This window comes from Fusarium falciforme, chromosome 5 (genome assembly GCF_026873545.1).
Source record: "Fusarium falciforme chromosome 5, complete sequence".
Lineage (NCBI taxonomy): Eukaryota > Fungi > Ascomycota > Sordariomycetes > Hypocreales > Nectriaceae > Fusarium > Fusarium falciforme.
In genome coordinates this window covers 2,818,767-2,844,379 of record NC_070548.1, presented here as the reverse complement: position 1 = coordinate 2,844,379, position 25,613 = coordinate 2,818,767, and the positions used below count along the sequence as shown (strand labels likewise).

General features: G+C 54.0%; 7 protein-coding genes across 7 annotated transcripts; 5 read left to right on the top strand and 2 right to left on the bottom strand.

The window, feature by feature from the left end:
- Positions 1–800: 800 nt before the first annotated feature.
- On the top strand, positions 801–1,579 carry NCS54_00708900 (Hypothetical protein; the record flags this gene model as incomplete). Its single annotated transcript, XM_053152524.1, has 2 exons — positions 801–905; positions 980–1,579. 2 exons carry the CDS (start codon positions 801–803, stop codon positions 1,577–1,579), a joined length of 705 nt encoding a protein of 234 aa, XP_053008499.1.
- A 4,663-nt stretch (positions 1,580–6,242) lies between these two features.
- Positions 6,243–7,638, bottom strand: NCS54_00708800 (Opy2 domain-containing protein; the record flags this gene model as incomplete). The annotated part of the gene is made up of 2 exons (XM_053152523.1): positions 6,243–7,495; positions 7,554–7,638. The coding sequence occupies 2 exons, from the start codon at positions 7,636–7,638 to the stop codon at positions 6,243–6,245; spliced, it is 1,338 nt and encodes a 445-aa protein (XP_053008498.1).
- A 5,477-nt stretch (positions 7,639–13,115) lies between these two features.
- NCS54_00708700 (Chitin synthase) lies at positions 13,116–15,959 on the top strand (the record flags this gene model as incomplete). The annotated part of the gene is made up of 3 exons (XM_053152522.1): positions 13,116–13,181; positions 13,258–15,765; positions 15,822–15,959. 3 exons carry the CDS (start codon positions 13,116–13,118, stop codon positions 15,957–15,959), a joined length of 2,712 nt encoding a protein of 903 aa, XP_053008497.1.
- Positions 15,960–16,750: 791 nt separating this feature from the next.
- Positions 16,751–17,506, top strand: NCS54_00708600 (Hypothetical protein; the record flags this gene model as incomplete). The annotated part of the gene is made up of 4 exons (XM_053152521.1): positions 16,751–16,771; positions 16,826–16,919; positions 16,999–17,288; positions 17,354–17,506. The coding sequence occupies 4 exons, from the start codon at positions 16,751–16,753 to the stop codon at positions 17,504–17,506; spliced, it is 558 nt and encodes a 185-aa protein (XP_053008496.1).
- Positions 17,507–18,992: 1,486 nt separating this feature from the next.
- On the top strand, positions 18,993–20,347 carry NCS54_00708500 (Ketol-acid reductoisomerase, mitochondrial; the record flags this gene model as incomplete). The annotated part of the gene is made up of 3 exons (XM_053152520.1): positions 18,993–19,206; positions 19,282–19,592; positions 19,652–20,347. 3 exons carry the CDS (start codon positions 18,993–18,995, stop codon positions 20,345–20,347), a joined length of 1,221 nt encoding a protein of 406 aa, XP_053008495.1.
- A 473-nt stretch (positions 20,348–20,820) lies between these two features.
- On the top strand, positions 20,821–22,078 carry NCS54_00708400 (PALP domain-containing protein; the record flags this gene model as incomplete). Its single annotated transcript, XM_053152519.1, has 2 exons — positions 20,821–21,151; positions 21,204–22,078. 2 exons carry the CDS (start codon positions 20,821–20,823, stop codon positions 22,076–22,078), a joined length of 1,206 nt encoding a protein of 401 aa, XP_053008494.1.
- Positions 22,079–22,302: 224 nt separating this feature from the next.
- NCS54_00708300 (MFS domain-containing protein) lies at positions 22,303–24,159 on the bottom strand (the record flags this gene model as incomplete). The annotated part of the gene is made up of 3 exons (XM_053152518.1): positions 22,303–22,560; positions 22,613–23,646; positions 23,706–24,159. 3 exons carry the CDS (start codon positions 24,157–24,159, stop codon positions 22,303–22,305), a joined length of 1,746 nt encoding a protein of 581 aa, XP_053008493.1.
- Between the last annotated feature and the right edge of the window lie 1,454 nt (positions 24,160–25,613).

The window sequence follows — 25,613 nt, the reverse complement described above, 5'->3', positions numbered from 1 at the left end:
ATCAGGTATGGAGGTACCAGCGCGTGCACGCAACCCAAGGTAGGGACAGATGTACTAAGCACCAAGCACCTAAGCAAAGCACAAGTACAAGCACCAAGCACCAAGCAAGCACCAGAAAAAAAAGTTCTCCACCCGGCCGTCTTTCCCAACTTCGCCTCCAGCGCCAGCTCCACGTCGACGCCTAGACCAAACATCCATCTAAACTTGAGCTGCCCTCTTGTCTTGGTCTTGTCCAGTCCTCCGTCTCTTTTCTTGGACACTACTACCTGCGTTATACACTCACTACCTCGATACCGACCTTGCCTTGCCTTGCTCCTCTTACCTCACCTTGCTAAATCTGGTCCTGTTTGTTCGCCACTGGCGCTCGCTCGCCCGTTTGACATCCACTCATCGCTTGCTTGCTTGCTTGCTTCTGGATTGCTTGCTTGCCGCCTCGCGCTGCCTTGTGCCTTGCCTCCAGTCGCCTCGCCTCCGCCTCCGCTCTCTGCCTCTGCCTTGCCGCCGCCGCAGCTGCAATTGCTTGGGTCACAGCTCTTCTTGCTCCATCAAGCCACCCCCTCCTCCCGTCGTCCCTCGTCTTCGCCTCTCCTCCGCTCGTGACGACGACCTCACCAACTCCAACCACCCTCGATCCTTAACCTCGAGAGCTTCATCACCGACCACACCCTCCTTTCTCCCCCCCTCCTCCTCTCCTCTCCTCGGTCCTCCCTCGCCTGGACCCTTCTACCCCTTGAGTCTCCTCTTCCCTCTCGCATCGACTTCTCTCCCCCCTCGTCGATTTCTTCGCCGTCGCCGTCATCATGGCCGGCCGAATGGTGCTGTACAAGCTGGTGGTATTGGGAGATGGTGGCGTGGGAAAGACGGCTCTCACCATCCAGCTATGTTTGCAACACTTTGTCGAGACTGTGAGTTTTCATCTACCTGCCTGTGCTTGATTGCACCGAGTGCATGGGACCTTGAAGTTGACCCCCTGTTACAGTACGACCCGACGATCGAAGATTCATACCGAAAGCAAGTCGTCATTGACGGCCAGCCGTGCATGCTCGAAGTGCTCGATACTGCCGGACAGGAAGAGTACACGGCGCTACGAGACCAATGGATCCGTGACGGCGAAGGATTTGTCCTAGTCTACAGCATCTCTTCACGCTCATCCTTCACCCGCATCAAGCGATTTCATCACCAGATTCAACGAGTCAAGGAGTCCTGCGCCTCGTCGCCCTCGTACCCCGGCTCACCCATCTCTGCCGCCAACCCCCAGTTGCCCGTGCCTATCATGCTGGTCGGCAACAAGAGCGACCGAGTCACCGAGCGAGAAGTTTCAACGCAAGAAGGCCACGCCCTCGCACGCGAGCTAGGCTGCGAGTTTGTCGAGGCCTCGGCCAAGAACTGCATCAATGTCGAGAAGGCCTTCTACGACGTAGTTAGGATCCTACGTCGACAGCGGCAACAATCTTCACGACCCTCAGAAAGGTCCAGTGGCCGGACGCGAACAGGCAACGGCGACGCGAGAGGCGGTGATCGCGACGATAGACACCGAAGGAAGAACGAGCGAAGCAAGTCCAAGTGCATTGTGTTATGAGCGACCACGCCCGCACTGTAAGAGGAATGCTTCCGCCAATCAAGAGGAGGGAAATAAGACGGCAGTAAAAAAAAATGAAGACAACCAGAAAGCAAAGGGGGCCGGCGATGAGAAGCCGGCGACGACAACCGCGGATGAGGGGTCGGCAATGGCGCGACCCCTCACCCACGACGGGATATGCCCGCCGACTTGGAGATGATTGGCGAGACACAGCGGGAGGCACGGAGAGACGGACTTTATTCTTTTCCTGCAATTTTAGATGGCCATTTGCCCAACGACGAGGGCGGCATGACGACGCAGCATCGAACGACGAACGAAAGCAGAAGCAGTTCCGCACCGGCGAATGGCGTACGAACAAAAAGAGGCATATTCTTGGGGCGCTAGGTTATCTATTGACATTTATACTATTCTTATTTCCAAAATTTACGACCAAGACCTGGGAGGCGTTATTGTCTGTCAATCGTGGGGTTCTTCACAGTCGTGTATGACGACGTAGTTTCTGGAAAGCTACCCTGTTTTGGTTCGCTATCTGTCTATCTATGCCGTGGGGTTTCTCGAGTTTCAACTCTCAGTCTCGGCTGGACGTTTGTGGTCTACCTTGCCAGCGGTCTCCTGTTTGGCAGTCGACTCTTGGACGGACCCTGGCAGGGAGGGACAAGACGACGACGTTTTGTTCTGGCATGACTCGATTGGGGAGGGGATACGAGGGACTAGTTGGTCGAGGTTGAGCAACTCGAATGTCCATGATGACTGGGTTTGACTTGACGTGTTTCAAGCCTTGCCCCCATGGAAAGACGGGTGCCCCTCGGCGGGCAGGGACAGGCGGTTCTGGAACAGGACAAGCGAAGTGCGAACGGCGGGTAGCAGAATGCATAATCTTGGCTTGTCCATGCTCGCATCTAGGGGCGGATGGGGTGGCTTAGCTGGCCATGGCGGCTGGATCTGGCAGCAAGCGATGCAGAGAAGGGCAGGGGTGAAGAGATGGAGCTGGACGGCGTGGGAGGGCGTGGGCAGCTGGGCAGATGTATCTAAATGACGGCTCGCTATACAAGAGCAAGATGAAATGAAGATGACCTGAAAAGCACCGAGATTTTGGATGATCCCCTGTATTGGGAAGTTGTAGTTGTGTCATTAGCGATGGGGATCCATGGGATGGGATGGAGGGACCCTTGGTTAGCGGACGGCCCCATCCACGGATCCATCCATAGATGGATGGAATGAATGAGTGAATGAATCGAGGCCTAGCCTCATTTACCTTTGGGTGTATTGTATTTAAATGGGCGCACTTTTGACACTTTGACGAGCAGGCGTCGCGTTGCATGTTGTCGCAGTCGATCGATCCCTGTGTGCGGCGGCGCACGGAGCAGGCAAAGCTGGGGGAGACATGCGATCCATAACTACTAGAGGTAGATGGATGGGCGCAGCCGCGTGCGTGTTGTTTCTGATGACGATTTCGAAACAGTTTCCCCCCAGCTGATGTCATGCGCAATCAGCTGAAGCTCGTGTCCGAGGCTGTCTAGCATGTATCATATCACGAAGTGCTTCCCTGAAGGAGTGACAGTGACAGTGACAGTGGCAGTGGCAGTGGCTCTGGATACCAAAAGACATGGCATGGCAAGGCAGGGCTGTCGAATCCAACCCAAATCTCATGGGCGTCGGTCCATCAGAGGTGGGGGTTCTCTTGACACCATCCATCCATGCCATGCCATGGGGACGGGATGTCTCTTGTGTTGGTGGGGGATAGGCTACGTACGTACGTGGGAGAGAAAAAAAAAGGCAGAGGTTGGCTCTACAGTAACTAATCTACTGGTGTCTGTATGGGCTGCCACAAAGGTTCCCCGATGGGATAAGATGCGTGTACTTGATACAAACACGGACAAGTTTGCCTATCTGTTGATTTCCTTCCACACATTTTTTCCCAAATGTTGTGAACCTTTTTTTTCTTGTTCCCCCCACGCAAGGGCCTCCCTGTTAAACCATTATCCCTCTCACACACTCACTCTCTCGAGATGGCGCCAAGGGGGGTGGTGGGCTATTGTCGTTTTTTTTTGTTTCCTCCTCAAAGTACTCACGTTGTTACGACGTACACACGCACACGGGAGGAGTACATAGATACACGATTTGGGGGTTGCAGATGGTGGCGCTTTGCCTTGGGAGATGCAGGGTCGAGAGGGAAACATGGCAAAACGGGCAGAGTAGAGAGACGTTTCGGGATAGCAAGCCATGATGGACATGGACATTGGTGTCCGTAACGTAACGTGAGCAATCAGATCTAATGAGATGGAAGCTGTCAAACAAGACTAAAAGATGTCATTCATTATTGCCCGGTCCTTTGGGGGAAATGCTTCAACATGACAGGCTCATAAAGTGCCGGCCGGGCCTTTGCTACGAATGGAAAACAAGAGCGATGACAAAGTCCCCTCTCCCTCTCATTGATGCGGCTTTTTTTTTTCTCTCTCGTTGCGTGTGTGTCTTGCAGATCGTCCTAGATACCTACATAGTGTAGACGCTTCCACCGCTTCTAGCTTCGTTCACTAACACAGAAGCATCCGATGCCGATGCTACCGGCTCGAACTCCGAAGACCGCGCCGTTGAACAAGAGTCCATCAAGACCAGCCTTTCGGTCGCATCGCGCGAGGTCTCTCCACTCCTGCTGTCTCCCCCTGGCTCGCGTGAAAGTAAGAAAAGAGGACACTTTTTTTTTTTTCCCTCTACTACGTAGTATAGTTGTTTTTGGTTGCTTTCTTTCGTTTTTCGTTCTTCGGATACGACAAGACCCGAGAGCAAGTTTTCCCTCCCCGCATGCGCGCTACCAATTACTACTTACTCCCCGAGACGGCGTCAACACCGGAGGAGGTCCGGCCGGCGGACGGTGTGCTGATCGGAGGCTAGCACACGGGACCAAGGAGTGCTTGGGCCTACCCCTTGCGGCGGACTTGCGGACAATGGGACTCTCTCCGAGGACATGGAACGTTTTTTTCCCATCTCCATGGTACATACAACCCGATGCTTGTGTGTCCCCTCATTCCGGTAGAATGGCGGAAATGCACCAAAGGGGGAAGGTAATCAGGGGCACCAGAAGAGAGAGAGAGAGAGAGAGAAACTTTGTTTTATGATAGAAGAAGCCAGGGAAACTCGGGGAACAGGGGAGATTGGGTCCCGGAACCGGGGTGCCTAGAGAATGGATACAATGAACCCTGGAAACAAGACATAAACGAAAAGGGCATCTAGGTTACGGACAGACACGGATACTAACTAGAGAGTAATTAGGCCCTTGCACGTAAGAGTTGACCGGCATGACAGAATCTCCCAAAGGGTCATCACCTGCATTACCAAGCCCTTCCTTCCACCGTCGGATTTTTTTCCACTTGTCAACAGTTTTCGAAAAAATCAGCCCTGCAGGAAAAAAAGCCAATGTTGGGGTTTCTCACTGTTGGTAGTTGCGGATAAAGTCAAAAGCCTCTTTCTTCCCCGATCAATAAAAGCCCTCTTGGACGGTAGCGCTAAACACAACCGCCCCTACCATATCCCCCTCTCTTTCTCCCCGGACATCGAGACTAGCGTTGGATCGGCTGAGGGGAGTCATGACGGGTCATGTCCAATCTATTGAATGCATGTCAGAAGTGCTAAGAAGACAGGCAATGGCTTGACTAGCAGCTAAGAATGGCTTTGTCTAGAGACTTCACGGTCAACTTTCCCATTCTTCATCACGGGATTCATACACACACCCTGAAAAAAAAAGTGGCAGAACATGTCGAGACGACCGACTAGAAGCCAACGTTTCGCCACGACCAGAAGGAGAAGAGACCAACTCTTCTAGCTCGTTTCACCATAATCCAAGAAGCTTTCTTCTTTTCCTGACGGTCAACGGCATTCAATTCCATTGCCTTGCTTTTCCAGACGACGCTTGACAACAACGGCAAGCCTCTTTTTTTCAACTTCCGAGTCGCGAATCATGTTCATCGGGAAACTTGAATGCCATTGACCGATCATGTCGGCCTAGTGATGCTATCGGCCTAGTGTTGGGTAGCGGCCGAAACCTGGCGATGGCTTCGTCACAATCTCATGACGCATACTCAGCCATTGTCAGCGGCCGCAGTAGGACGAAAGGCAGTCAAACAAGGGTAAACTCTGCCAAAGACGACTCATCATCCTGAATGGCTTGCCTCCTCATTAAGTGTCCTCGAGTCAAGACCAAATCTCCAAGCTGAGACATGGCAACGACCATCACTATCGAACCTTGACTGCTGAATAACAAGACTTCTCACAATGCCATGCTCACATGCTCAACACAACAAGCACACAGGCAAATCATTCATGTCAACAAGAGAGTATGTACGTGATAGATCATCTCTATTCAATAGACACATAGAGACCTCCATAACCTCCTGGCATCCTCGGAGCCATTTGCCGCGGCTCCCTTTCCATGACGCCATAGTCCATACCCAAGAACCGTCGCCGCTATTTGAATTGTAAACACAAAAAAAAAGGGGGGTTGCTATATCCCAAGTGAGATCGATCCGGAATTGTCTATCCAAGAAAAAATTGACATTGAAGTGAAGAAAAGCAGATTGTGAGATGTGTACTCTATCCAACCTGAGGCTAGATTCGTGACATCTTCAAACAAAATACTCTGATATATAACGACAAGGAAATTCCATAATCACTCCTTTGTCGCGTGCTGGTCCCCGAACGGACTGCTGTCTCGCCTTTGGGAGGACCCAGGCTTCTCGTTCTCGACTGCCGACTCCTCAATCACAGCTCCGAGGCTGGGCGCCTTGTTGGACTTTTGAGGGCTGGGTCGGTCGGGGGGGTCCGAGAAGGGTCCTTGGTCTACTGAGGGAGAGTCTTCGATGATGGTGATGGCACTCGAGTCTCGAGTAGCGTTCGCGCTTGGTGTTGTGGGCCGCGAGGTTCCCACTGATGATGATGCTGTTGTTGAGCCCGTCTCGGACTTGTTGCTTCCCATATCCACCTTCTTCAGTGTTCCAACCTTGACCACCTGTGCACGAGCCTGCGTAGCAGTGTTGGCGCTGTTGAGGAATGTCGACCCGACGCTGAAGGCGCTGGCACCGCTCTTGGGACGACCTCCACCGAACTTCTCAAAGTCGATGCTGGGAACCGGGGGAGCATTGCTCTCGACGCTGCTGTTGCCAACGGACTTAACACTGACAACTGTGGGCTTGGCGCGCATTCCAGTCTGGGCGGGCGTGAGCACCTGGGCCTGCTTTCCGTAGATGGTCGAAGCAACGCTGGATCGAGGTGCGTATGAAGTGCGGGCGTATGAGGTTCGGTCAGAGTAGCCAGAAAGTCCCGAGTAGGTTGAGTCTCGGAGGTCACCGGGGACAAAGAAGTGCTGGTCGTCGTTTCCTTCGCCTCGGGCGGCCGCGGCGTGGTGCATAGGGATCGGAGGAACGGGGGGAACAAGAACATTTGGTGATGTGGGAGTCGCTCGGTTCGTAACGCCGGGAATGTAGGCGATCTGAATAATGTTGGAGGCTCGGGTGAGGACGGTGGAAGCGATCGAATGAACGGTGTGTGTTGAGGGTGGTCGGGTTCCCCTTGAGGTAGCATCCTTCTCTGAGCCTTGAGGGGCATCCACGTCTTCAACGTAGATGGAAGTGGGAATCTGTGACCTCTTGGGTCGGACACAGAACCTCCATACTAGATATGTGATGGCGACGATCACGACGACACCACCGACAACACCACCAACAATTCCGCCGATGTTTGGGCCGTCAGAGCTTTTGCTAGATTGGGATGCAGACTTCTCGTCGCAGAATGATGTAGGGCACTTCTGGCACTCGAGGGGTACGGTGAATCGGCATTCACTGCCTTCGGGGCAGTTCGGGCATTCGAGTTGGGTGTTTTCATCACATTGAATACACTTGCCGTCTCGAGGAACGAGTTGGTACGCTAGACAAGATGATCAGACGCTGTCGACAGGCACACAGGAGGAGCCGTATTAACTTACCCATACTAACTTCGTTCAAATCTCTCGCGACGACGTATCCAGGCCCATCCAGGCCTCTGGACGAGAAGTAATGAAGCCCCTCCATATTGATATCCAATAATGAGAGACTAGGAAGAGGTTGTAGTTGATCGATAGCCCCAGATTGGCAGGTGTCGATCACTTGAGATAATCAGTTAAGCCTAAGTTGGGCGGTTGTCGGCGTAGGCTTGGCGATGGGTGTATTTCGAAGGTGATTTGCGACAGATGGTCGATAGTATAAAAGAAAACAAGGATTGAATGGTTCGCCGAGTCCTTTCCACGGGAGAATGATAGGTATATTTTCAGGCTCGAGTTGAGAGAAGTCGGCAAATGGTGGAAGAAAAGGCGAGGAGAGTAAGAAACGAGTGGATTCTGAGGCTAGCTCGGATGAAAAGAAGGCTGGTTAGGAGGCGCAAGAAGGAGACATAATCGACCAAGGCGACGGCTCAAGTAACGAAGCGAATGGATAAGAAGTAAAAGAGTCGTCGGAGGCTCCGCTCGAGTCGATTTGACGGTTGACGGTCGATGGATTTGCTTGCGGGCGTGCGGGATACGATCGTTTGGACGGGGAGAACGATGAAGGAGCGAGGGAAATCCAAGAGGGCCTGGAGGCAAGACTCTTACTCAAATCAAAGAAAAGAGTCAAGGAAAGCGCCGGGAACTTGGTCTTGCGACCGACTGGGCGAGCGCTGCAACCACATTGGAAGCACGAGGGGACGGGGTGACAGGGGCAGCCCGCCACACTAGGATCCTTTCGGCCATAGCGAAACAATTAAACGGCGCGCCATCTATTCGCACCGTGTGCTATGGTGCCGCTGCCCCTGACTTGTCGTCCGCGGGGTCAGTGATTGTGTGGAATGCCCTTGGCCATCCCGGCCAGCAACCCACAGCCCAGTGTTTGAGACCCCTGATCATCCCGGATATGCACTGTACAGTTTGACGAACTGGGCACTGGGCCGGTACCTTGGTCGACGAGCGATTTCCTCTCAGTCACAAGTACCTCACATCTCTTTCCCTGGTCCAAGCATGAATGAGCCCAGGTTATACCTCAGGTACCGCAGGCCATCAGCCAGCTTCAGGTGAACACCAGCAGGGCGGCCCGGATGAATAGGTAGATGCAACCAACCTACGACCAACTACGGACAGCTACCGACGGAGACGTACGGTACGGTTCGAGAGGCTCAGAGCCCTGCAGGCATCGCCAACGGCAGCGATCGAATGAGCTGCGAGAAACACCTCCTCACGATGCAGTGTCGCCATCTCCATCATCTAGATCCATGCCTTGGTCTGGCCAACCACGACGACAAAGGCCGCTTTCTCTTCAGGCCTCCCTCCTCCACTTGGCGAAATCCACCCGTGGGTAGCACAAACTCCTCTCCACCACCCTCTTTCTCAACCGGCTGGCCAGTGAGTGGCGCGAGTTTACATGCCAGACTCGGGCGGGCGTTGCAGAAACACTCTTTTTTTTTGCCCGCACGCGCGTCCCTCAGTTCGAAACAACCCCCCGATCCAGGACCCTGCGGAGGAGTCGGGTCCCCGCTTGAAGGCATTCCAGAGATACCTGACCACGGCGTGATGCGGTGAATCTCTGCCGTGGCAGTGGCTGTGGTCGTTAGCGAGGACATTTGTCTTGTCGAAACGGTTGCGGTGCTTGGTGTTGTTTGAATGGCTCGCTCAGCAACAACGCATCTCAAGCCAACCAGTGGCTCATTTGCCCATCAACGAATCACAGCACAGTCATGCGGCCGCTTTGTTGGCCTCATCTCACTTTGCAGGTCCAGAAGCCTGTTCCGAACATATTGACATGGAGTTGTTTGTTCCCGTCCAGCCCAGCGAGCAAGTTTACTCGGTCCCTGTTGGAATATCTGATGTTTCCTACCCTAGGTGTGATCCCGTTTCGATCCTCTCCGGATCACGCATGCTACGCTGCAGGGCAGGCGGAAATCTTGCCATTTCACCGTGCGTCTTATATCCAGCTGTATTATACCGATAATGATCGTCTTTATTAACCCTTCCTGGGTTTGGATGTTTCCTCGCTACTGGTCAGGCTTGTTGTCCAAGTATAACATATGTTCTTGGCTGTCACTCACATGGCCATTGAGCCTTAACCAGACTGGGCTACCAAGCATCAACCCAGGCGAGATGCTCCCGCAACCGTGATAGAAGCAGTCCTCCATTCACCGTCCACTAGAGGCATCACTGCCTTCCGGTAGCGACGGTGGCTGGTATGTGGCATGACGTGCCGTCGTTGGACACGAAGGCTCATATTGACTGAGAATGGAACTCGGCATCCCGTTGCCTCGGTGCGTTGTCACGCCCACTTGCCGATGGGCCAGGAACAACACTCACTGCTTGATTCCAGATAGCGTCTGCTAGATTACGTGGGCAGCCGAATAACGCGTCACTTTCCATATTTTAAGACTTCGGAACCTCGATGCAGAAATAAACATTTCTCGATCCTCGTCATGTCGTCGCCGCAGCATGCTTCCAGACATTCAGCGGGCCATGGCCGGGGAACGACAGCCATTTAGGGTAGCACATGTCGTTTCCCGTCCCAATGCACGGGAACACACGGACTCTGAGATGCTTCGATAATACAGCCAGTGGCTGATGTCTCGGGTGGTGAACCGAGCACGGGAGCTACATGCTTCGGGGTTGAGCACGAGAGATCACGACGGCAAGTCAAATTGGCCCACTGTTCAACATGGGAAATGCCCATCCGGAGATTTCCTCACCCAGGACGTATGTAACGTGTGGTAGGACAAAGCTGTAGCCCAAAGCTGTGCGTGCGCTCCCTTGAGCAAAGTCGATGCTGTTGTTGGCAGAGGAATACGGTCTCCACAGAGGCTGGCCTTACATATATTGTCGAGGGTCGGCTGTCACAGATTATCTCGCGATTATCTCCACCAGAGGTTTCAGGATAAGCCCTTGGCCAAAAAGGAATTCCGTCTGAGAATCGCGGCATTTGTGAGCCTTACAGTCGATGTGTCCCTGGCCGGGAACGTTTCTCGGCGTTTCTTCTTGAGAGAATAGACTTGGGGAACAACGAGCCCATTTGGGCGGGCCGCCCATAAGCTGCTGACGTGAGGCGGCGAACATGTCTTACACGCAGAAGAGCCTGGACGCCATGGGTATGGTTCGGACTTGATCGCATCCGTATTGCTTGTCAACTGAGGGCTATCGATGCATCTTTATCAGGCACCACGACGCAGTCAGATTTGCCGAACCAGTGGTCTTGCCCTATGCCCCAGAGTTGGGGGCTTAAAACTGGGAGCGGAGTGAAGCCGTTTTGTTGCATCCAAAGCTGACAGCTGCCATTCCTCCCCATACCCTGGCGGCTGAACAAAGGAGAGAGAGCTGGAGACCAAAAGGCGGCCAACGCCGTGCTAGCGTCTTCACGGCAACATGCCTGCGCCCCAATCTCGCACTCCAGCCCCAGGCCTCTCGGCTCATCCCAGTCAATTTCACCAAGCAGGGGGGGCTATTTTTGGAAGCTCAACTATGGCAGATTCTGGGTACGGGAGGAGGCTTTGGCTCTGTTTCGGACTAAGAGCCAAGTTGACCCAGTCGGCCGACTCAAGGGGGATCTCCATTTGGACTTTCCAGATGTCACTGCAACTCTCCAGTGGACGGGTACACAGAACGATGCCCGGTACTTGTGGGCTCTGTATGGCAGAGAAGAAACACAGGCACAGACACAGGCACATGCCTCTTTTGGGTCCCAGTGCTGTGCGTTGGCAAGTCAGCACCAACCTCTCAACGCCCAGCCCAGCCAGCCCAGGACATGGGCAAATCTGACGCTGACAAGACAAACTGCGACCTAACTCTGTAGGTGAGCGGGCTTGCCACGAGGCGTTCCAGCAGGCTCAGCCGACTGAAGCAGGCCAATGGTCAATGGAAAGGATCGTAAGCCGGCAGGGCTGGGTGCGGGTACCGTACCGCTCGCCGACTAAGGGTGAAGGACTGAGGTGTGAGGATCACTGCCCTAGGAGGCTCGACGGGACCAAACCTGCGAAGCCCGGGCCCTTTGGGGGAAATTAGGGACCATGCTCCGTACTGTACAACGCATACACGCATGGCTTCTGGCTGTGGCGGGAGAAAGGGGATGGAGCTGGAGGCGTGACGGCGCTGAAGGGACCAGAAATGGCACCAGACCTTCTGGAAGGTGACCTTTCTTCCCCCATGAGAGCCTGCACAGCGGAATTGGAGGGGGGACGATGAGCAACGAGGCCCGAGCATCAAGTACCGTAGGCAGGTAAGCAGCAGCTGCCGCCGTATACAATTCCAAAGGCGGCGTGGCATCTCCCGGCGGCATGATCCATGGATGCGCAATGCAAGATGTCAGGGGTGCCCGTCAAAGTCAAGCAACGTCTCCATTTCTTTGGCACTTTGGTTTCTCCATTAATTTGCTGGCCAAGAGATCCAACTGCTTGTCTGACAGACAGTGAAAAATAGCGAGCCGCGTTTGTACGGTGAGCAGAAGCCCCATGATGGTTTTGAGGTGGCTGATGAGAGAGAGCCCAGCCGCCGCCGCCTCCTCCAGCCAAGGCACCCCGAATTGGGGATGACGAGCCAGGATGCTGCGTCCGGTAGGGAGGAGGCTGACTTGCTGGAGGAAGCAAGCAGGTAGCTGCTTGGAGCTAACAACGCGCCTCCTGGAGGTGGCCGTCAAGACCTGCAGAGGACCAGTAAACTCTGGGCGGGCTGCCCGTCAACGCTCAGCGGGCATTGGAGGAGGCTGCATCTTTGGGCGCGGTTGCGGAGGTCTCCTGAGCAGGGCTGTCCGGCCGCAGAAGCATCCAGAGAAAGGGTTCCCAGGCTGTGTGCTTGCTGCTGCTGCTTGCGAGATGCAGAATTGGAAGCAATTGGGTCCATCCTCAGCCTCTCAGAGTTGGGCGGCGTGTCTCTGAGTGGGAACAAGGATGCGAAGATGGGATGGATCCTCTCCCCCCCCCCCAAACTTACGGCGGAGTGGCTCAGCATGCTTAGCGCGTAGCGCAGCACAGGTAGCCAGTCCCCTATTCCATCTTACTCTCTCCATCCATTCGAGCACAGCAAGCTTGCTTAGGTTGCAGGGCCGTGAGCCGTGGAGCAAAAACGAGATTCGTCCCCGGGGCCCTTCATCAAAACATTCGTCAGAAAAAACCCTGCTGCTTATTGCTGGCCTTCTTTTTTTCCCTTCCCCTTCCCGCCATTCAAACCTCGCTCTTCCCTCCTAATTCCGACTTTTCTGTTCCTTCTCATCCTTTCCCCTCCCTCCCTCCTTAACTAACCATCACCATTCTTTAGAGGCTGGCGCCTCGAGTTTTGTCACCGTTGCCAGGGCTTGTTGCTGCGTTTTACCAGTGGACCTAGAGGCAGCTCCCGCACCCACGCCCGTGACCTGCATTTGGATCAACTTCCTCCTGTTTCAGCTCCTATCCCCAAACAACACAAAGGAGCATCTCTCCCCCCCATCACCGCCATCGTCAAAATCCATCCATCGCACTTGGATCCGAATCGTTTTTTCTGCGCTGAGCGGCTCCGGGAGCATTACTATTCACCATGGCGTACAATGGCCGTGATCAGGAGTACGGGGGACACCCGATGCAGGACATGCCTGGTGGCAGCGTGAGTACACCTTTTTTTCTGCTTACGCCTCGAGCTCGCACCTGAGATGGCGGAAGGACTAACTCTTACCGCTTAGCAATATCACCTCCCCCCTCAGGAGAACGACGAGGAGCAGGGCCGTGGCCTCCTGAACTCTGGCTACGACCAAGATCGACTCGGCGCTCGTACTCCACCCGACCGCCCCGTCTCAGCTTACAGTCTCACTGAATCATACGCCCCGGGAGCTTCGACAACTCCTCAGCCCGGTGCTGGATATGGCGAACACACCGGCAGCTTTGGCCAGTTTGGCGCCAACCTCGACCAGCCCGCCCCCTTTCCCCGACCCGACTCTGCCTTTGACCCCGAAGACAGCTGGGTTGAACGACAGCAGCAGCCCATGATTGGCAAGGGCGGTGGCCTGAAGCGCTTCAACACCCGAAAGGTCAAGCTCGTTCAGGGTTCCGTTCTCAGCATCGACTATCCGGTGCCCAGTGCCATCAAGAACGCCGTCCAGGCTCGCTACCGCGATGTCGAGGGTGGCAACGAGGAGTTCATGAAGATGCGATACACAGCCGCTACCTGTGACCCTAACGACTTCACCCTGAAGAACGGTTACGATTTGCGACCTCGCATGTATAACCGACACACTGAGTTGCTCATTGCCATTACCTACTACAACGAAGACAAGGTTCTGCTTGCCCGAACTCTGCATCACACTATGCAGAACATTCGCGACATTGTCAACCTTAAGAAGTCGACTTTCTGGAACAAGGGTGGCCCTGCCTGGCAAAAGATTGTCGTGTGCTTGGTTTTCGACGGTATCGAGAAGGCCGACAAGAACACCCTTGATGTCCTCGCGACTGTGGGTATTTACCAGGATGGTGTGATCAAGAAGGATGTCGACGGCAAGGAGACCGTGGCTCACATTTTCGAATACACCTCCCAGCTTTCCGTCACCCCCAACCAGCAGCTCATCCGGCCCACCGACGACGGCCCCAACACTCTGCCGCCCGTCCAGATGATTTTCTGCTTGAAGCAGAAGAACAGCAAGAAGATCAACTCTCACCGTTGGCTCTTCAATGCCTTTGGCCGTATCCTGAACCCCGAAGTGTGTATCCTGATCGATGCCGGTACCAAGCCTAGCCCTCGGTCTCTGCTGGCCCTCTGGGAGGGTTTCTACAACGACAAGGATCTCGGTGGTGCTTGTGGTGAAATTCACGCCATGTTGGGTAAGGGCGGCAAGAAGCTGTTCAACCCCCTCGTTGCTGTCCAGAACTTCGAGTACAAGATCTCCAACATTCTCGACAAGCCTCTCGAGTCTGCATTCGGTTACGTCAGTGTGTTGCCCGGTGCCTTCTCGGCGTACCGATTCCGAGCTATCATGGGCCGTCCCCTGGAGCAGTACTTCCACGGTGATCACACCCTGTCCAAGATGCTTGGTAAGAAGGGTATTGACGGCATGAACATTTTCAAGAAGAACATGTTCTTGGCCGAAGATCGTATCCTGTGTTTCGAGCTGGTGGCCAAGGCTGGGCAGAAGTGGCATCTGTCTTATATCAAGGCCGCCAAGGGTGAAACCGATGTTCCTGAAGGTGCCGCCGAATTCATCTCACAGCGTCGACGATGGCTGAACGGTTCGTTCGCCGCCACTCTGTACTCGCTGATGCACTTCAGCCGCTTCTACAAGTCGGGCCACAACATCATCCGCATGTTCTTCTTCCACATCCAGCTCATCTACAACTTCCTCAACACTCTCTTCTCCTGGTTCTCTCTCGGTTCTTACTGGCTTACGACGTCGGTCATTATGGATCTCGTGGGTACACCCAAGGTGACCAGCGGATCTCACGGCTGGCCTTTTGGTGATACTGCTACCCCTCTGGTCAACGCTCTGCTTCAGTGGACATACCTTGGCTTCGTCATCCTCCAGTTCATTCTGGCTCTGGGTAACCGTCCCAAGGGTTCCAAGTTCACCTACATTGCTTCGTTCATGGTCTTTGCTCTCATTCAGGGTTACATCCTGGTTCTCTCAGCCTACCTGGTTGTTCGCGCCTTCGACAAGCCCATTGGACAGCAGATCTCGTTCGCTTCCGGCCAAGAATTCCTCAACAGTTTCTTCGGCGGCGACAGCGCGGGTGGTGTCATTCTCGTTGCCCTGATCACTATTTATGGTCTCAACTTTGTGGCCTCCTTCATGTACCTGGACCCCTGGCACATGTTCCACTCCTTCCCCTACTACCTGGTTCTCATGTCCACCTACATCAACATTCTCATGGTCTACGCCTTCAACAACTGGCACGATGTTTCTTGGGGTACCAAGGGTTCCGACAAGGCCGAGGCTCTTCCCTCTGCCCACGTCACCAAGGGCGACAAGAACGAGGCCGTTGTCGAGGAAATCGAGCTGGAGCAGGAGGATATCGACAGCCAGTTCGAGCAGACTGTCCGCCGAGCCCTTGCTCCCTTCAAGGAGGAGGAGGAGATCGAGAAGGCCGATGTCGAGGATGGTTATAAGTCATTCCGTACCGGTCTTGTCGTCACCTGGCTGTTTGGCAACATCTTCCTCATTCTCTGCATTACCAGCGATAACTTCGATGGTCTTGGTCTTGGTGTAAGTTTTCTTATCATGTGGTTTTGTTATGTATCAAGTGCTAACGAATGTTTTAGGAGGATGCCACTGCCCGAAAAGCCCACTACTTCCAGTTCCTTCTGTGGGCCACTGCCGTGCTCTCTATCGTTCGTTTCATCGGCTTCCTGTGGTTCCTGGGTAAGACCGGCCTCATGTGCTGCTTCTCGAGACGGTGAGCGCAACGGCGGGCTACGCACGTTGAAATCATCTACACTCGCATGTTTTGTGGGGGAGCCATGGATACGGAGGACATGGCGCTTGTCAAAGTAGATAAATTGGGTTGTTCTCTGATACCTCTACTGTGTAACGTTTGCTTGTTGTCTGTTTTGATTATTTAATGGAGGGCGAATCGAATCGAATCAAATCAAAAAGAAATATTTGATTGCGGCTGAGGGCATTGATTGAAACGGGGTTGGATCGGGATAGGTACGCACACACAGTTAAAGTGTATCTCTATGTAGTCTTTTCAGTTTGGCATCTGCCCTTGGGGTTCATGACGCATTTGAATGATATGAGTTACTTTACGTGATGAGTCTTTCATAGGTAATGACTGACAACGTGACATGTAATCATTCCCCTTGTGAATTCGGCGAGTTGCCTCAGCAGGTGATGATAATTGGCCGCCTAGACCTGGGTGGGTACACCTTGTGAGTTGGCTGGGCTCCAGTGGCATCCAGGCCGGCTGCCTTACGGCTGAGTTCCATATCTTATCAAGCATCATCGCCTTTTCGACCAAGCCCAGCCCAGCCCGCCCGCCGAGTCCGTTCTCGCAGCTTCTTACCAAGCCAACACACGACTTGACGCTGATCTCGCCGTCTATATTCCCCGGCGGTTTCCTCTGTTTTTGCGCATATTGAACTCTGTTTTACTCTAGAGAGTGACTGGGACTCGACTTGATCCCTCTTTCAACTCGTTCACCGAATCCCACCCGACACAACCCACCTACAAGGGCCCCCCGCCGTCCACGATGTTGAAGATATGGTCGATGGTGAGATGACTTGCCGAGAAGCCTGATGGCGCGCAGATGCTGACGCCCTCATAGAAGAAGGAGCAGAAAGAGGCGGAGAACGCTGAGGGCCAGGCCTCGGGCGGCAAGAAGAAGAAGGTGACGGCAGCTCAGCTGCGCGTGCAAAAGGGTACGTCTAGGCTTCCACGCTTGTGTGTTTGGAGGGGCGTTCAAGGAGAATGACGAGGCTGACCATGCGGCGCATACAGATTTGTCAGAGCTCTCCCTGGGTTCCACGATGAAGACAGAATTCCCTGACCCCGACGACATCCTCAACTTTGTGCTCACGATCGACCCTGACGAGGGCATGTACCGCGGCAGCCGCTTCACATTCGACTTCACCATCAACCAAAACTTTCCCCATGAGCCTCCCAAGGTCCGGTGCCGGGAGAAGATCTACCACCCCAACATCGACCTCGAGGGCAAGGTGTGCCTGAACATTCTCCGAGAAGACTGGAAGCCAGTCCTGAACCTGAACGCGGTGATAGTCGGACTTCAGGTATGATGCCCCTAAACACTGCGAGAAGAATCAGCTTTGGAGGGTAGTAACTAACACGGCCGCAGTTCCTCTTCCTCGAGCCCAACGCATCCGATCCGCTGAACAAGGAGGCGGCCGAAGACCTACGAAACAACCGCGAGGGATTCAAGCGCAACGTCCGAACCGCGATGGGCGGTGGTGTGGTCAAGGGCCAGAGCTACGACAGAGTCCTCAAATAGATCTAGGCCACAAGAGAAGATGGAATACTTTTAGGGGGGAGGCTGGCTTGTCATGCGTCCTCGCAGACTTGGGGATGAAAAAAAGACGGCTGAATGAATGCGTTGATATTCGCGGCGAAGCGTCTGACAAGGAACAAGAAAGCATACAGGCGTAGGTATGCATCGCCCGGCGTCTTACGAGTCCATGATACGGAGCAAGCATTGCTCTTTTCCCCCAGCGGCGTTTCGGGACAGGGCACCATGTTCAGAAGGAGGAGGGCATGTACTGTTGTTGCCCCGTGAGGGTTTTGAGATGAGATTGAAGAAATATACTGGGCGGTTAAACGCCATCACCACTTTCAGCTTGTCCGGTCGTGAAGAACGGGGTCTCGGACGGGATCGGGCCGTTACGCCTGTGGCATACACCGGGCTGTCGGGGTTTTGTTTTGTGAGTGTGCACACCGACATTGATGAGCAGCCAAAGGCATCACATCCGTTGTCAGGGATGTAGGTATGTATGGTGAGAGTTGCATACCACGGCGGCTCCGCTAGAGGCTGGACGCACGCCGCATCCGTAACCCGGAGCAAGTGGATCAAGCCGGGGAGAGGGGACATCAGTCATTGTCCTTTGACGCCGGACCCTTTGCAGAAGGCTCGCCGGAGTAATGGACAATGCCCCGACATCTCGAACATGCTCCTCACCCAGGAAACGCCACATCCATGTGGACATCAAGACCCCGTTTGATCTGGCCAAGGTATCATTGGACAGTGGTGGCGGAGGGGTTGGCATCGGACGACATGCGGCTGCTGGGGATGGAGCCCTCCCGGGGAGACTACACAGACTCCGGAAGCCCTGGGACCCACTGTTTCGCGTGCTCACCCCAGCCAGCATTAGCTTCGAGTGCGGGCAGCTTTTTTTTTTGTGGTGAGGTGAGAGTGTGTTGTTCCATCGAGGGGCTTGCTGCCAGCGTCGATTGTGCCTCTACCACGTTGTACAGAACTTGACACATATGCAAAGGTAACTTAATTCTTGTTCATCAACTCGAATTGAGTATCAAATCTCCAATTTTAGGCGTTGCCGTGGGGCAGAGACAAGCAACGACACCGGATGCTGACGAACGCACGGAGCTTGGTAGGTTAGACAACTGAATCGCCACCCATTGGCCGCTCTAGACGTGACTCAAGCTGTGAGATCCCTGCGTTAGACCCAGCGGTTCTCCAGGTCAGAGTCGTAGATACTTGCAATTGAAAACAAATCAGAGTGTTCAATCGTGTATACGCTACCTGTCTGGCCCCAGACCTTTCCCCGCTGCTCGGCGTGGGCCCCACAGCCCACCACAAGCCGAAATCGGTGAATCTGGCTTGACCCCCCAGAGGGCAGGCACCTCGTCCAGAAAATTTAGCTATACTTAACCTTTCTCCCCATCACCAGTTTTTCTCTTCTTTCTCTTCTTCATTCTATCTTCAGACACTCTCCCCTCAATCCCCCAGATCCCCTCCAGTCACAATGGCCTCCCGCAGCTTCACCAAGACCCTCCGCGCCCCCGTGGCCCGCCAATTGGCCTCTGTGCCCCGCGTCCAGCAGCGCACCTTTGTTGCTGCTGCCCGCGCCGCCGTCCGCGCTGGTGCTGTCGCCCGCCCCGTTGCTGCCGGTCCTGCTCAGCAGCAGATCCGTGGTGTGAAGACCATTGACTTCGCTGGCCACAAGGAGGACGTCTACGGTAAGCTCTTCTCACGTCTCGGGGGCTTAAGAGCTACCCCACTTCACTCATCATGATGATACTGACCAGCTACAGAGCGTGCCGACTGGCCCCAGGAGAAGCTCCTTGAGTACTTCAAGAACGACACCCTGGCCCTCATCGGCTACGGCTCTCAGGGTCACGGCCAGGGTCTTAACCTCCGTGACAACGGTCTCAACGTCATTGTTGGTGTCCGAAAGAACGGCAAGTCCTGGAAGGACGCTGAGCAGGATGGCTGGGTTGCCGGCAAGAACCTGTTCGATGTCGACGAGGCCATCTCCCGTGGTACCATCGTCATGAACCTCCTCTCCGATGCTGCCCAGTCTGAGACCTGGCCCGCCATCAAGCCCCAGCTCGTCAAGGGCAAGGTAAGAGATGAGCCCGCCCAACGCTAGTCATGTCACTAGACTAACATCATCTGCAACAGACCCTCTACTTCTCCCACGGTTTCTCCCCCGTCTTCAAGGACCTCACCAAGGTCGAGGTCCCCACCGACATCGACGTCATCCTCTGCGCCCCCAAGGGCTCTGGCCGAACCGTCCGATCCCTCTTCCGTGAGGGCCGTGGTATCAACTCCTCCTTCGCCGTCTACCAGGACGTCACTGGCAAGGCTGAGGAGAAGGCCATCGCCCTCGGTGTCGCCATCGGCTCCGGCTACCTCTACAAGACCACCTTCGAGAAGGAGGTCTACTCTGACCTCTACGGTGAGCGTGGCTGCCTGATGGGTGGTATCCACGGCATGTTCCTTGCTCAGTACGAGGTTCTCCGTGAGCGCGGCCACAGCCCCAGCGAGGCCTTCAACGAGACCGTCGAGGAGGCTACTCAGTCCCTGTACCCCCTCATCGGTGCCAACGGCATGGACTGGATGTACGAGGCCTGCTCCACCACTGCCCGTCGTGGTGCCATTGACTGGAGCCCCCGCTTCAAGGATGCCCTGAAGCCCGTCTTCAACCAGCTGTACGACTCCGTCAAGGATGGCTCCGAGACCAAGCGATCCCTCGAGTACAACAGCCAGCCCGACTACCGTGAGAAGTACGAGGCTGAGATGCAGGAGATCCGGGATCTCGAGATCTGGCGCGCCGGCAAGGCCGTCCGCGCTCTCCGACCCGAGAACCAGAAGTAAATTGGGTTTAATGAGTGTTGACGTGTGAGGGGAAGAAGGAAGGATTTGGGAAATGAACGGTCTTATGAAAACAAACGCATGAACTTTTGTACTTTAATTCCTGGGATCTTTGGGGGATCTAGGCTGGTCCAAAAGTTGATATCAGGCTCGGAGCCAAAACGAATACCAATTTCTTATTGTTCAACTTGTTATCCTGTATCTGTGACATTGACCTTTACTGAAGTAATCATTGACTAGGGCACGCCCTTGAAGGGACAACTGACTTGTAGTTGTGCGGGCTTTTCTTGGCAGACTCCAGCCGGCTTCCGAAAGAGGAAATCGAGAGCGACAGGTGCGGTGGTTCCACTAAGCAGGCACGTATACCGACAATCGGAGCACGATATATAAGGACTCATGTTGATGGCATAGACGTTGGATTCAAGTAAGCACATTCTTGACCTGAAACTCAACACCTGATATCTACAATCTTCATCATGGCCGACTTATCCACAACCCTTCCTTTGAACCGTGACTCAGTCATCGAGGCCCACAAGCTCATCAGCGACTTGGTCCATTTGACACCCGTCCTCACCAACCGCACCCTCACTGAACTGGCCTCGACGCCTCGCGCACTCGATGGGACCCGATTCGAAGGTCGAACCCCGGCTCGGCCGGTGCTGAGGCTCTGGTTCAAGTGCGAAAACATGCAACGGATCGGGGCCTTTAAGGCGAGAGGGGCGTTTCACGCAGTGGAGAGGCTTAAGCAGGAGCCTGGGTGGTTGGAGGGAGGGGGTAAGGAGAAGGGTGTTGTGACGCATAGTTCAGGTGAGAGAATGACTTGAAGATGGGGTATTGGACTCGAACTGACTGGTTGGAGGAAATCATGCTCAGGCGTTGGCCTTGGCAGCTCGTGAGAGTGGCATCAAGGCGCATATCGTCATGCCTGAGATCTCCAACCCCAAGAAGGTTGCTGGAACAAAGGGATACGGCGCCAACGTCATCTTCAGTGGCAGCACAGCTCCAGAGCGCGAGGCCGTTGCAAACAAGGTTATTGCCGAGACGGGTGCTCGACTCGTACCGCCATATGACCACCCAGACATTATGCTCGGCCAGGGCACACTCGGTCTTGAGTTCCAGCAGCAGGTCACTGAGCTTATGACGAGCGACGCCGAAGTCGACGGGCAGAAAAAGGTGTTCCGCGCTCCGGCTACGGGGAGGGACAACGCTGGACCGGGTGTGCCAGGAGGTAAGAAGGAGAAGCCTGGGTTGGATGCCATCATGACACCTTGCGGTGGCGGTGGAATGCTCTCGGGTGTGGCTCTCAGCTGTGAAGGCACAGGCATCCGCGTATTTGGCGCTGAGCCCTCCTTCGAAGGAGCTGACGACGGTAAACGCGGATACGAATCTGGGGAACGCATCACGGCAGTTAAGACACTCACGGTAGCCGACGGCCTCCGTACGCCGGTGGGCGAGCACCCGTGGTCCGTCATCTACAAACGACGACTGGTATCTGGCATGTACAGCGTATCTGAAGAGGAGATCCTAGCGGCCATGAGGCTCGTGTACGAGCGGTTCAAGCTGGTTGTCGAGCCGAGCGCCTGCGTCCCCCTCGCTGTAGCGCTGTACGACGAGGAGTTTAGGACCATGGTGGAGAAGGAGGCCGGCGAGGATGGATGGGATCTTGGGTTGGTGTTTAGCGGGGGAAATGTCGATGTTGATGCTCTTGGAAAGATGTTCGCTGGGGGAAAGTAGAATGATAGCCCTGGCCTACCTAGACAGAATCTGAATACATGTTTTACAATACTTGTGAATTGTTTGATGAGCGTGACCATACTTCTTTGTCCTCGCCACTATAAAGTCATGAATCGTATAATTAAATTTCTGCCTTTTATGGGTATATTATATACGGGGATATATCCCTTGTTCAATCTCCAGAATCCAATACATCTCTACGCTATGAATTATAAGGATGCTCCTCACTGATTCAAAGCCTCGTCCATTGTGCGCCTCCACTTTGTCGCGTTCGTCCTCAACAGCCATACACTGGTGTAACTAACCAACAAGCAAAAGAAACAAATGGTTGTGAATACCCAGCCGACGTTGATAGCATTGATCCACGGCGCAGCTACAATGGCTCCGATACAGGAGAGAGTGTTTCTCACCAGATTGTTGAGCGCCGCACCCGAGGATGTACTCTTTCGGATGAATTCGGTAAGCATGGTAGTCGCACTGCTCTGTTGACATGATGTTAGCCAAGTAATACTGATATGAGATGCGGTGTCTTACAAAAACGAGCATCGACGAGATTCCAAAGAAGAAGAGGGCGACACATGGCACCGGAGTGGGCAAACCATATCTCAATGTCCAACCAAACATGAGCAGTGCCAGTGGATACGCCGTCACCATGATCCATGCGTTCTCCCTCATCCGATCCTCAGGAAGATAGATGAGCTTCCCATTCTCGTCGTAGCGGTTTGCCTTGCGAGCCTCCCTCGCCATGATTCTGTCGATCCAACGTCCACCACAAAGTGAGCCGACGACGTATCCGGCACCTGACGGGATATACAGCAGACCGAGAAGCAGTTGGCCGTAGTTATACGGGTCGCGGGTGAACTTTTGCTGGATCGCAATGTTCACCACATATAGCGAGCCGAAGGCGATAGCGGCGAGAAGCACAGTGATGAAGACGGCCGGGAAGCGTAGGTAGCGCACCACGCCCAAGGGATCGATCAGAAATCGGCGAACCGACTTGGCCAGGCGCTTGGTCCTGACCTTGGCTGAGTCCATGGTGCGCATTCGACTGAGTTCCTCAGTCGGTAGTGTCTCCTCGGGCCTGCGCCGCTGCAGTGTCTCAGGGAGGAAGAAGAGGATCATCAGCAAGACTATAAGACCATAGATGGCGAGGAACCACATGGTCGCCTGCCAGCCGAGCTCCTGCGTCAGTACACCTCCGATGACGGGTGCGACCAAGGGACCTAGGAGTGGTCCGAGGTAGAAGATACTCATTGCTCGGCCGCGCTCAAAAACCTCGAACAAGTCGGCGATGGAGCCAGCGCCGGTAGAATGAGCACTTGCTGAGGCACCTCCGGCGCACATACGGAAGACGACCAACATGGTGATGTTTGTCGATACGGCTGAGAGGACTGAGAATATGACAAAGAGGGTAAAGGAGATGAGGTAGATTGAGCGACGGCCAAACTGCTCGGAAAAGGAAGACCACCATAGGGGGAAGATGGCCATTGAGATCATGTACAACGCAACCGAAAGGTTAGTAACCGTCTCGGAGGCGTTGAATTCGCGAGCTAACACGGGAAGGGCAGCTTTTTGCTCGTCAGCACTCTATCGATTTAACTCAAATGTTAGCAAGGGTAAGGCTTACGATACACGACTGTCGATCCAAGGGGCGCCGCAGCCGTGGCTAGGGCAATGATAAAAGTGAGGCCCCATTTCGTCGAGTTTTTATAATCTGGCGGATAGGCAATCTCGGGGACTAGAGTGATACTCCCAAACAGGCCTCGTCTCTTGGAACGGGGGACGATGGACAACGGCCTCGAACGGGCGGATGAGGCCCTTGAACAACTGCGTTTGGCGGACCTTCGTGTGTCTATATGGCCTAACGGTTCACCAAGTGTGACGGGCTCAATGGCATCTTGTTCCTGATGTACGGAGTCCGCCCGGCTCTGGGTATGGCTTGAGCGGGAGGTTGAAACTGTGGAAGCCGGACGCCTGCCTCCGTGTTTCTCATCTACTTCACCTTGCTCGAGGCTGGACCTTTGCTCTGCCTTTTCGTCGATTCCTTGATCGACTTTTTCGTCGTCACGGTCGGGTCTCATGGTGACGTCGGTCGGCCCCGAAAAGAAAATGTGGGGACCGGTCTGCCGAACCCGGCGATGCGGCAGCCGGAGCAAGACGGAGCAGAAAGAACCGGAGACGGGAGCGGAATTGCTTCAGACTGCACGGCAGATAATCTCGAAACTACTGAACGAAAAAAACGATCCGAAAATATATTCATTCAAAGGCGGAGATGAAGAGTCAGATTTTGCCAAGATCCAGGTTGTGGTGGTGGGTAGGGGGTGGAAGAATGATCCCGGCTTGAAAAACAAACACGAAGGAAGAAAAAGGGTGCCATTGACGAGCCCGCATCTATCATTCCGCACCCTACATTTGTTCCCCGGGGAAGAGAGAGTCCAAGAGCAAACCGGTCCCGGCTTTTGCTTGACTGACCAATGGTTTCCCAGTCTCTATCGCCGGGAATTAGCTGTGTGGAGCGGATATGTGGAGGGAACGCCGAGAGCGGTGCCGAAGGGGGGGGCGACAGGACGGAAAAGCGGCATTCGATGGGGGAATAACGCGGGGGGTGGGGTGCGGATGTATTCTTCCTGAGTTTCATTTGAGTTGTCATGATTGTGTATTGATGATATGTAGTTGTCTACTGTGATTGTATGGTTGATGACTTGTTGTTATGAGAGTAACTCGACAAGACAGGGGGAAATGGCCAAGAAGAAAAACGAAGTTGGAAAAAGGGCCTGTGCTGGAAGTCGAATTAATCAGCATCTCGCCGTTTTGCAATTGAGCTAACTACGCCTTGTCAGAGGTTGCGTGCCCTCAAGCATGGGAAGCGTTCCTGTATCGGAGGAGGTTTCCTAACCAAGTAGGTGTCGGCGGTCACGCGACGGTGTGCACACAACACGACAGGAGTAAGTGATCAGGTAAAAGAATAACACTTTTTCATATATATATATATATCTACGAAGTACTCGAATATAATTCATTTGTTGTTCGTCCTTGTGCTATCACATTTGAACATGTCACTACAATGGTGTATATCACCAAACGCTTCTAATACTTCACAATGAGATTGAAGCAATGAGCACAAGTTACACAGCATAAGTAAGGGTAATCTCTATTCTAGTTTATAGTACTCGTTTTCACAAGTTTTTTCTACATTTGTTGGCGGCTTTCTTTGCTACACAATGTCCAGCAATAATACATTGCTTGACTTTAGCAACAGTTCGAGTTTTATACCCAGCCGCCGACATCGCTCCACTCTCATATCTGTGAAATGTGAGTGTGAGCTCATCAAGACAAGGCCAGCCACGAGATAGAAAAATATCCATCAAATGCCAAAACTTATAGAGTCTAGCCTATAACTAATGTCTCTAGAATATCCAATCACTTTAATATCGTAATGCCTTTCCCTTACTGGTCCTTCTCAAGCTCCGGAAGCTCTCCCGCACTTCCAATAGATGGCGGGGTGCATGAACCCCACCAAACCACCTGAGTCACT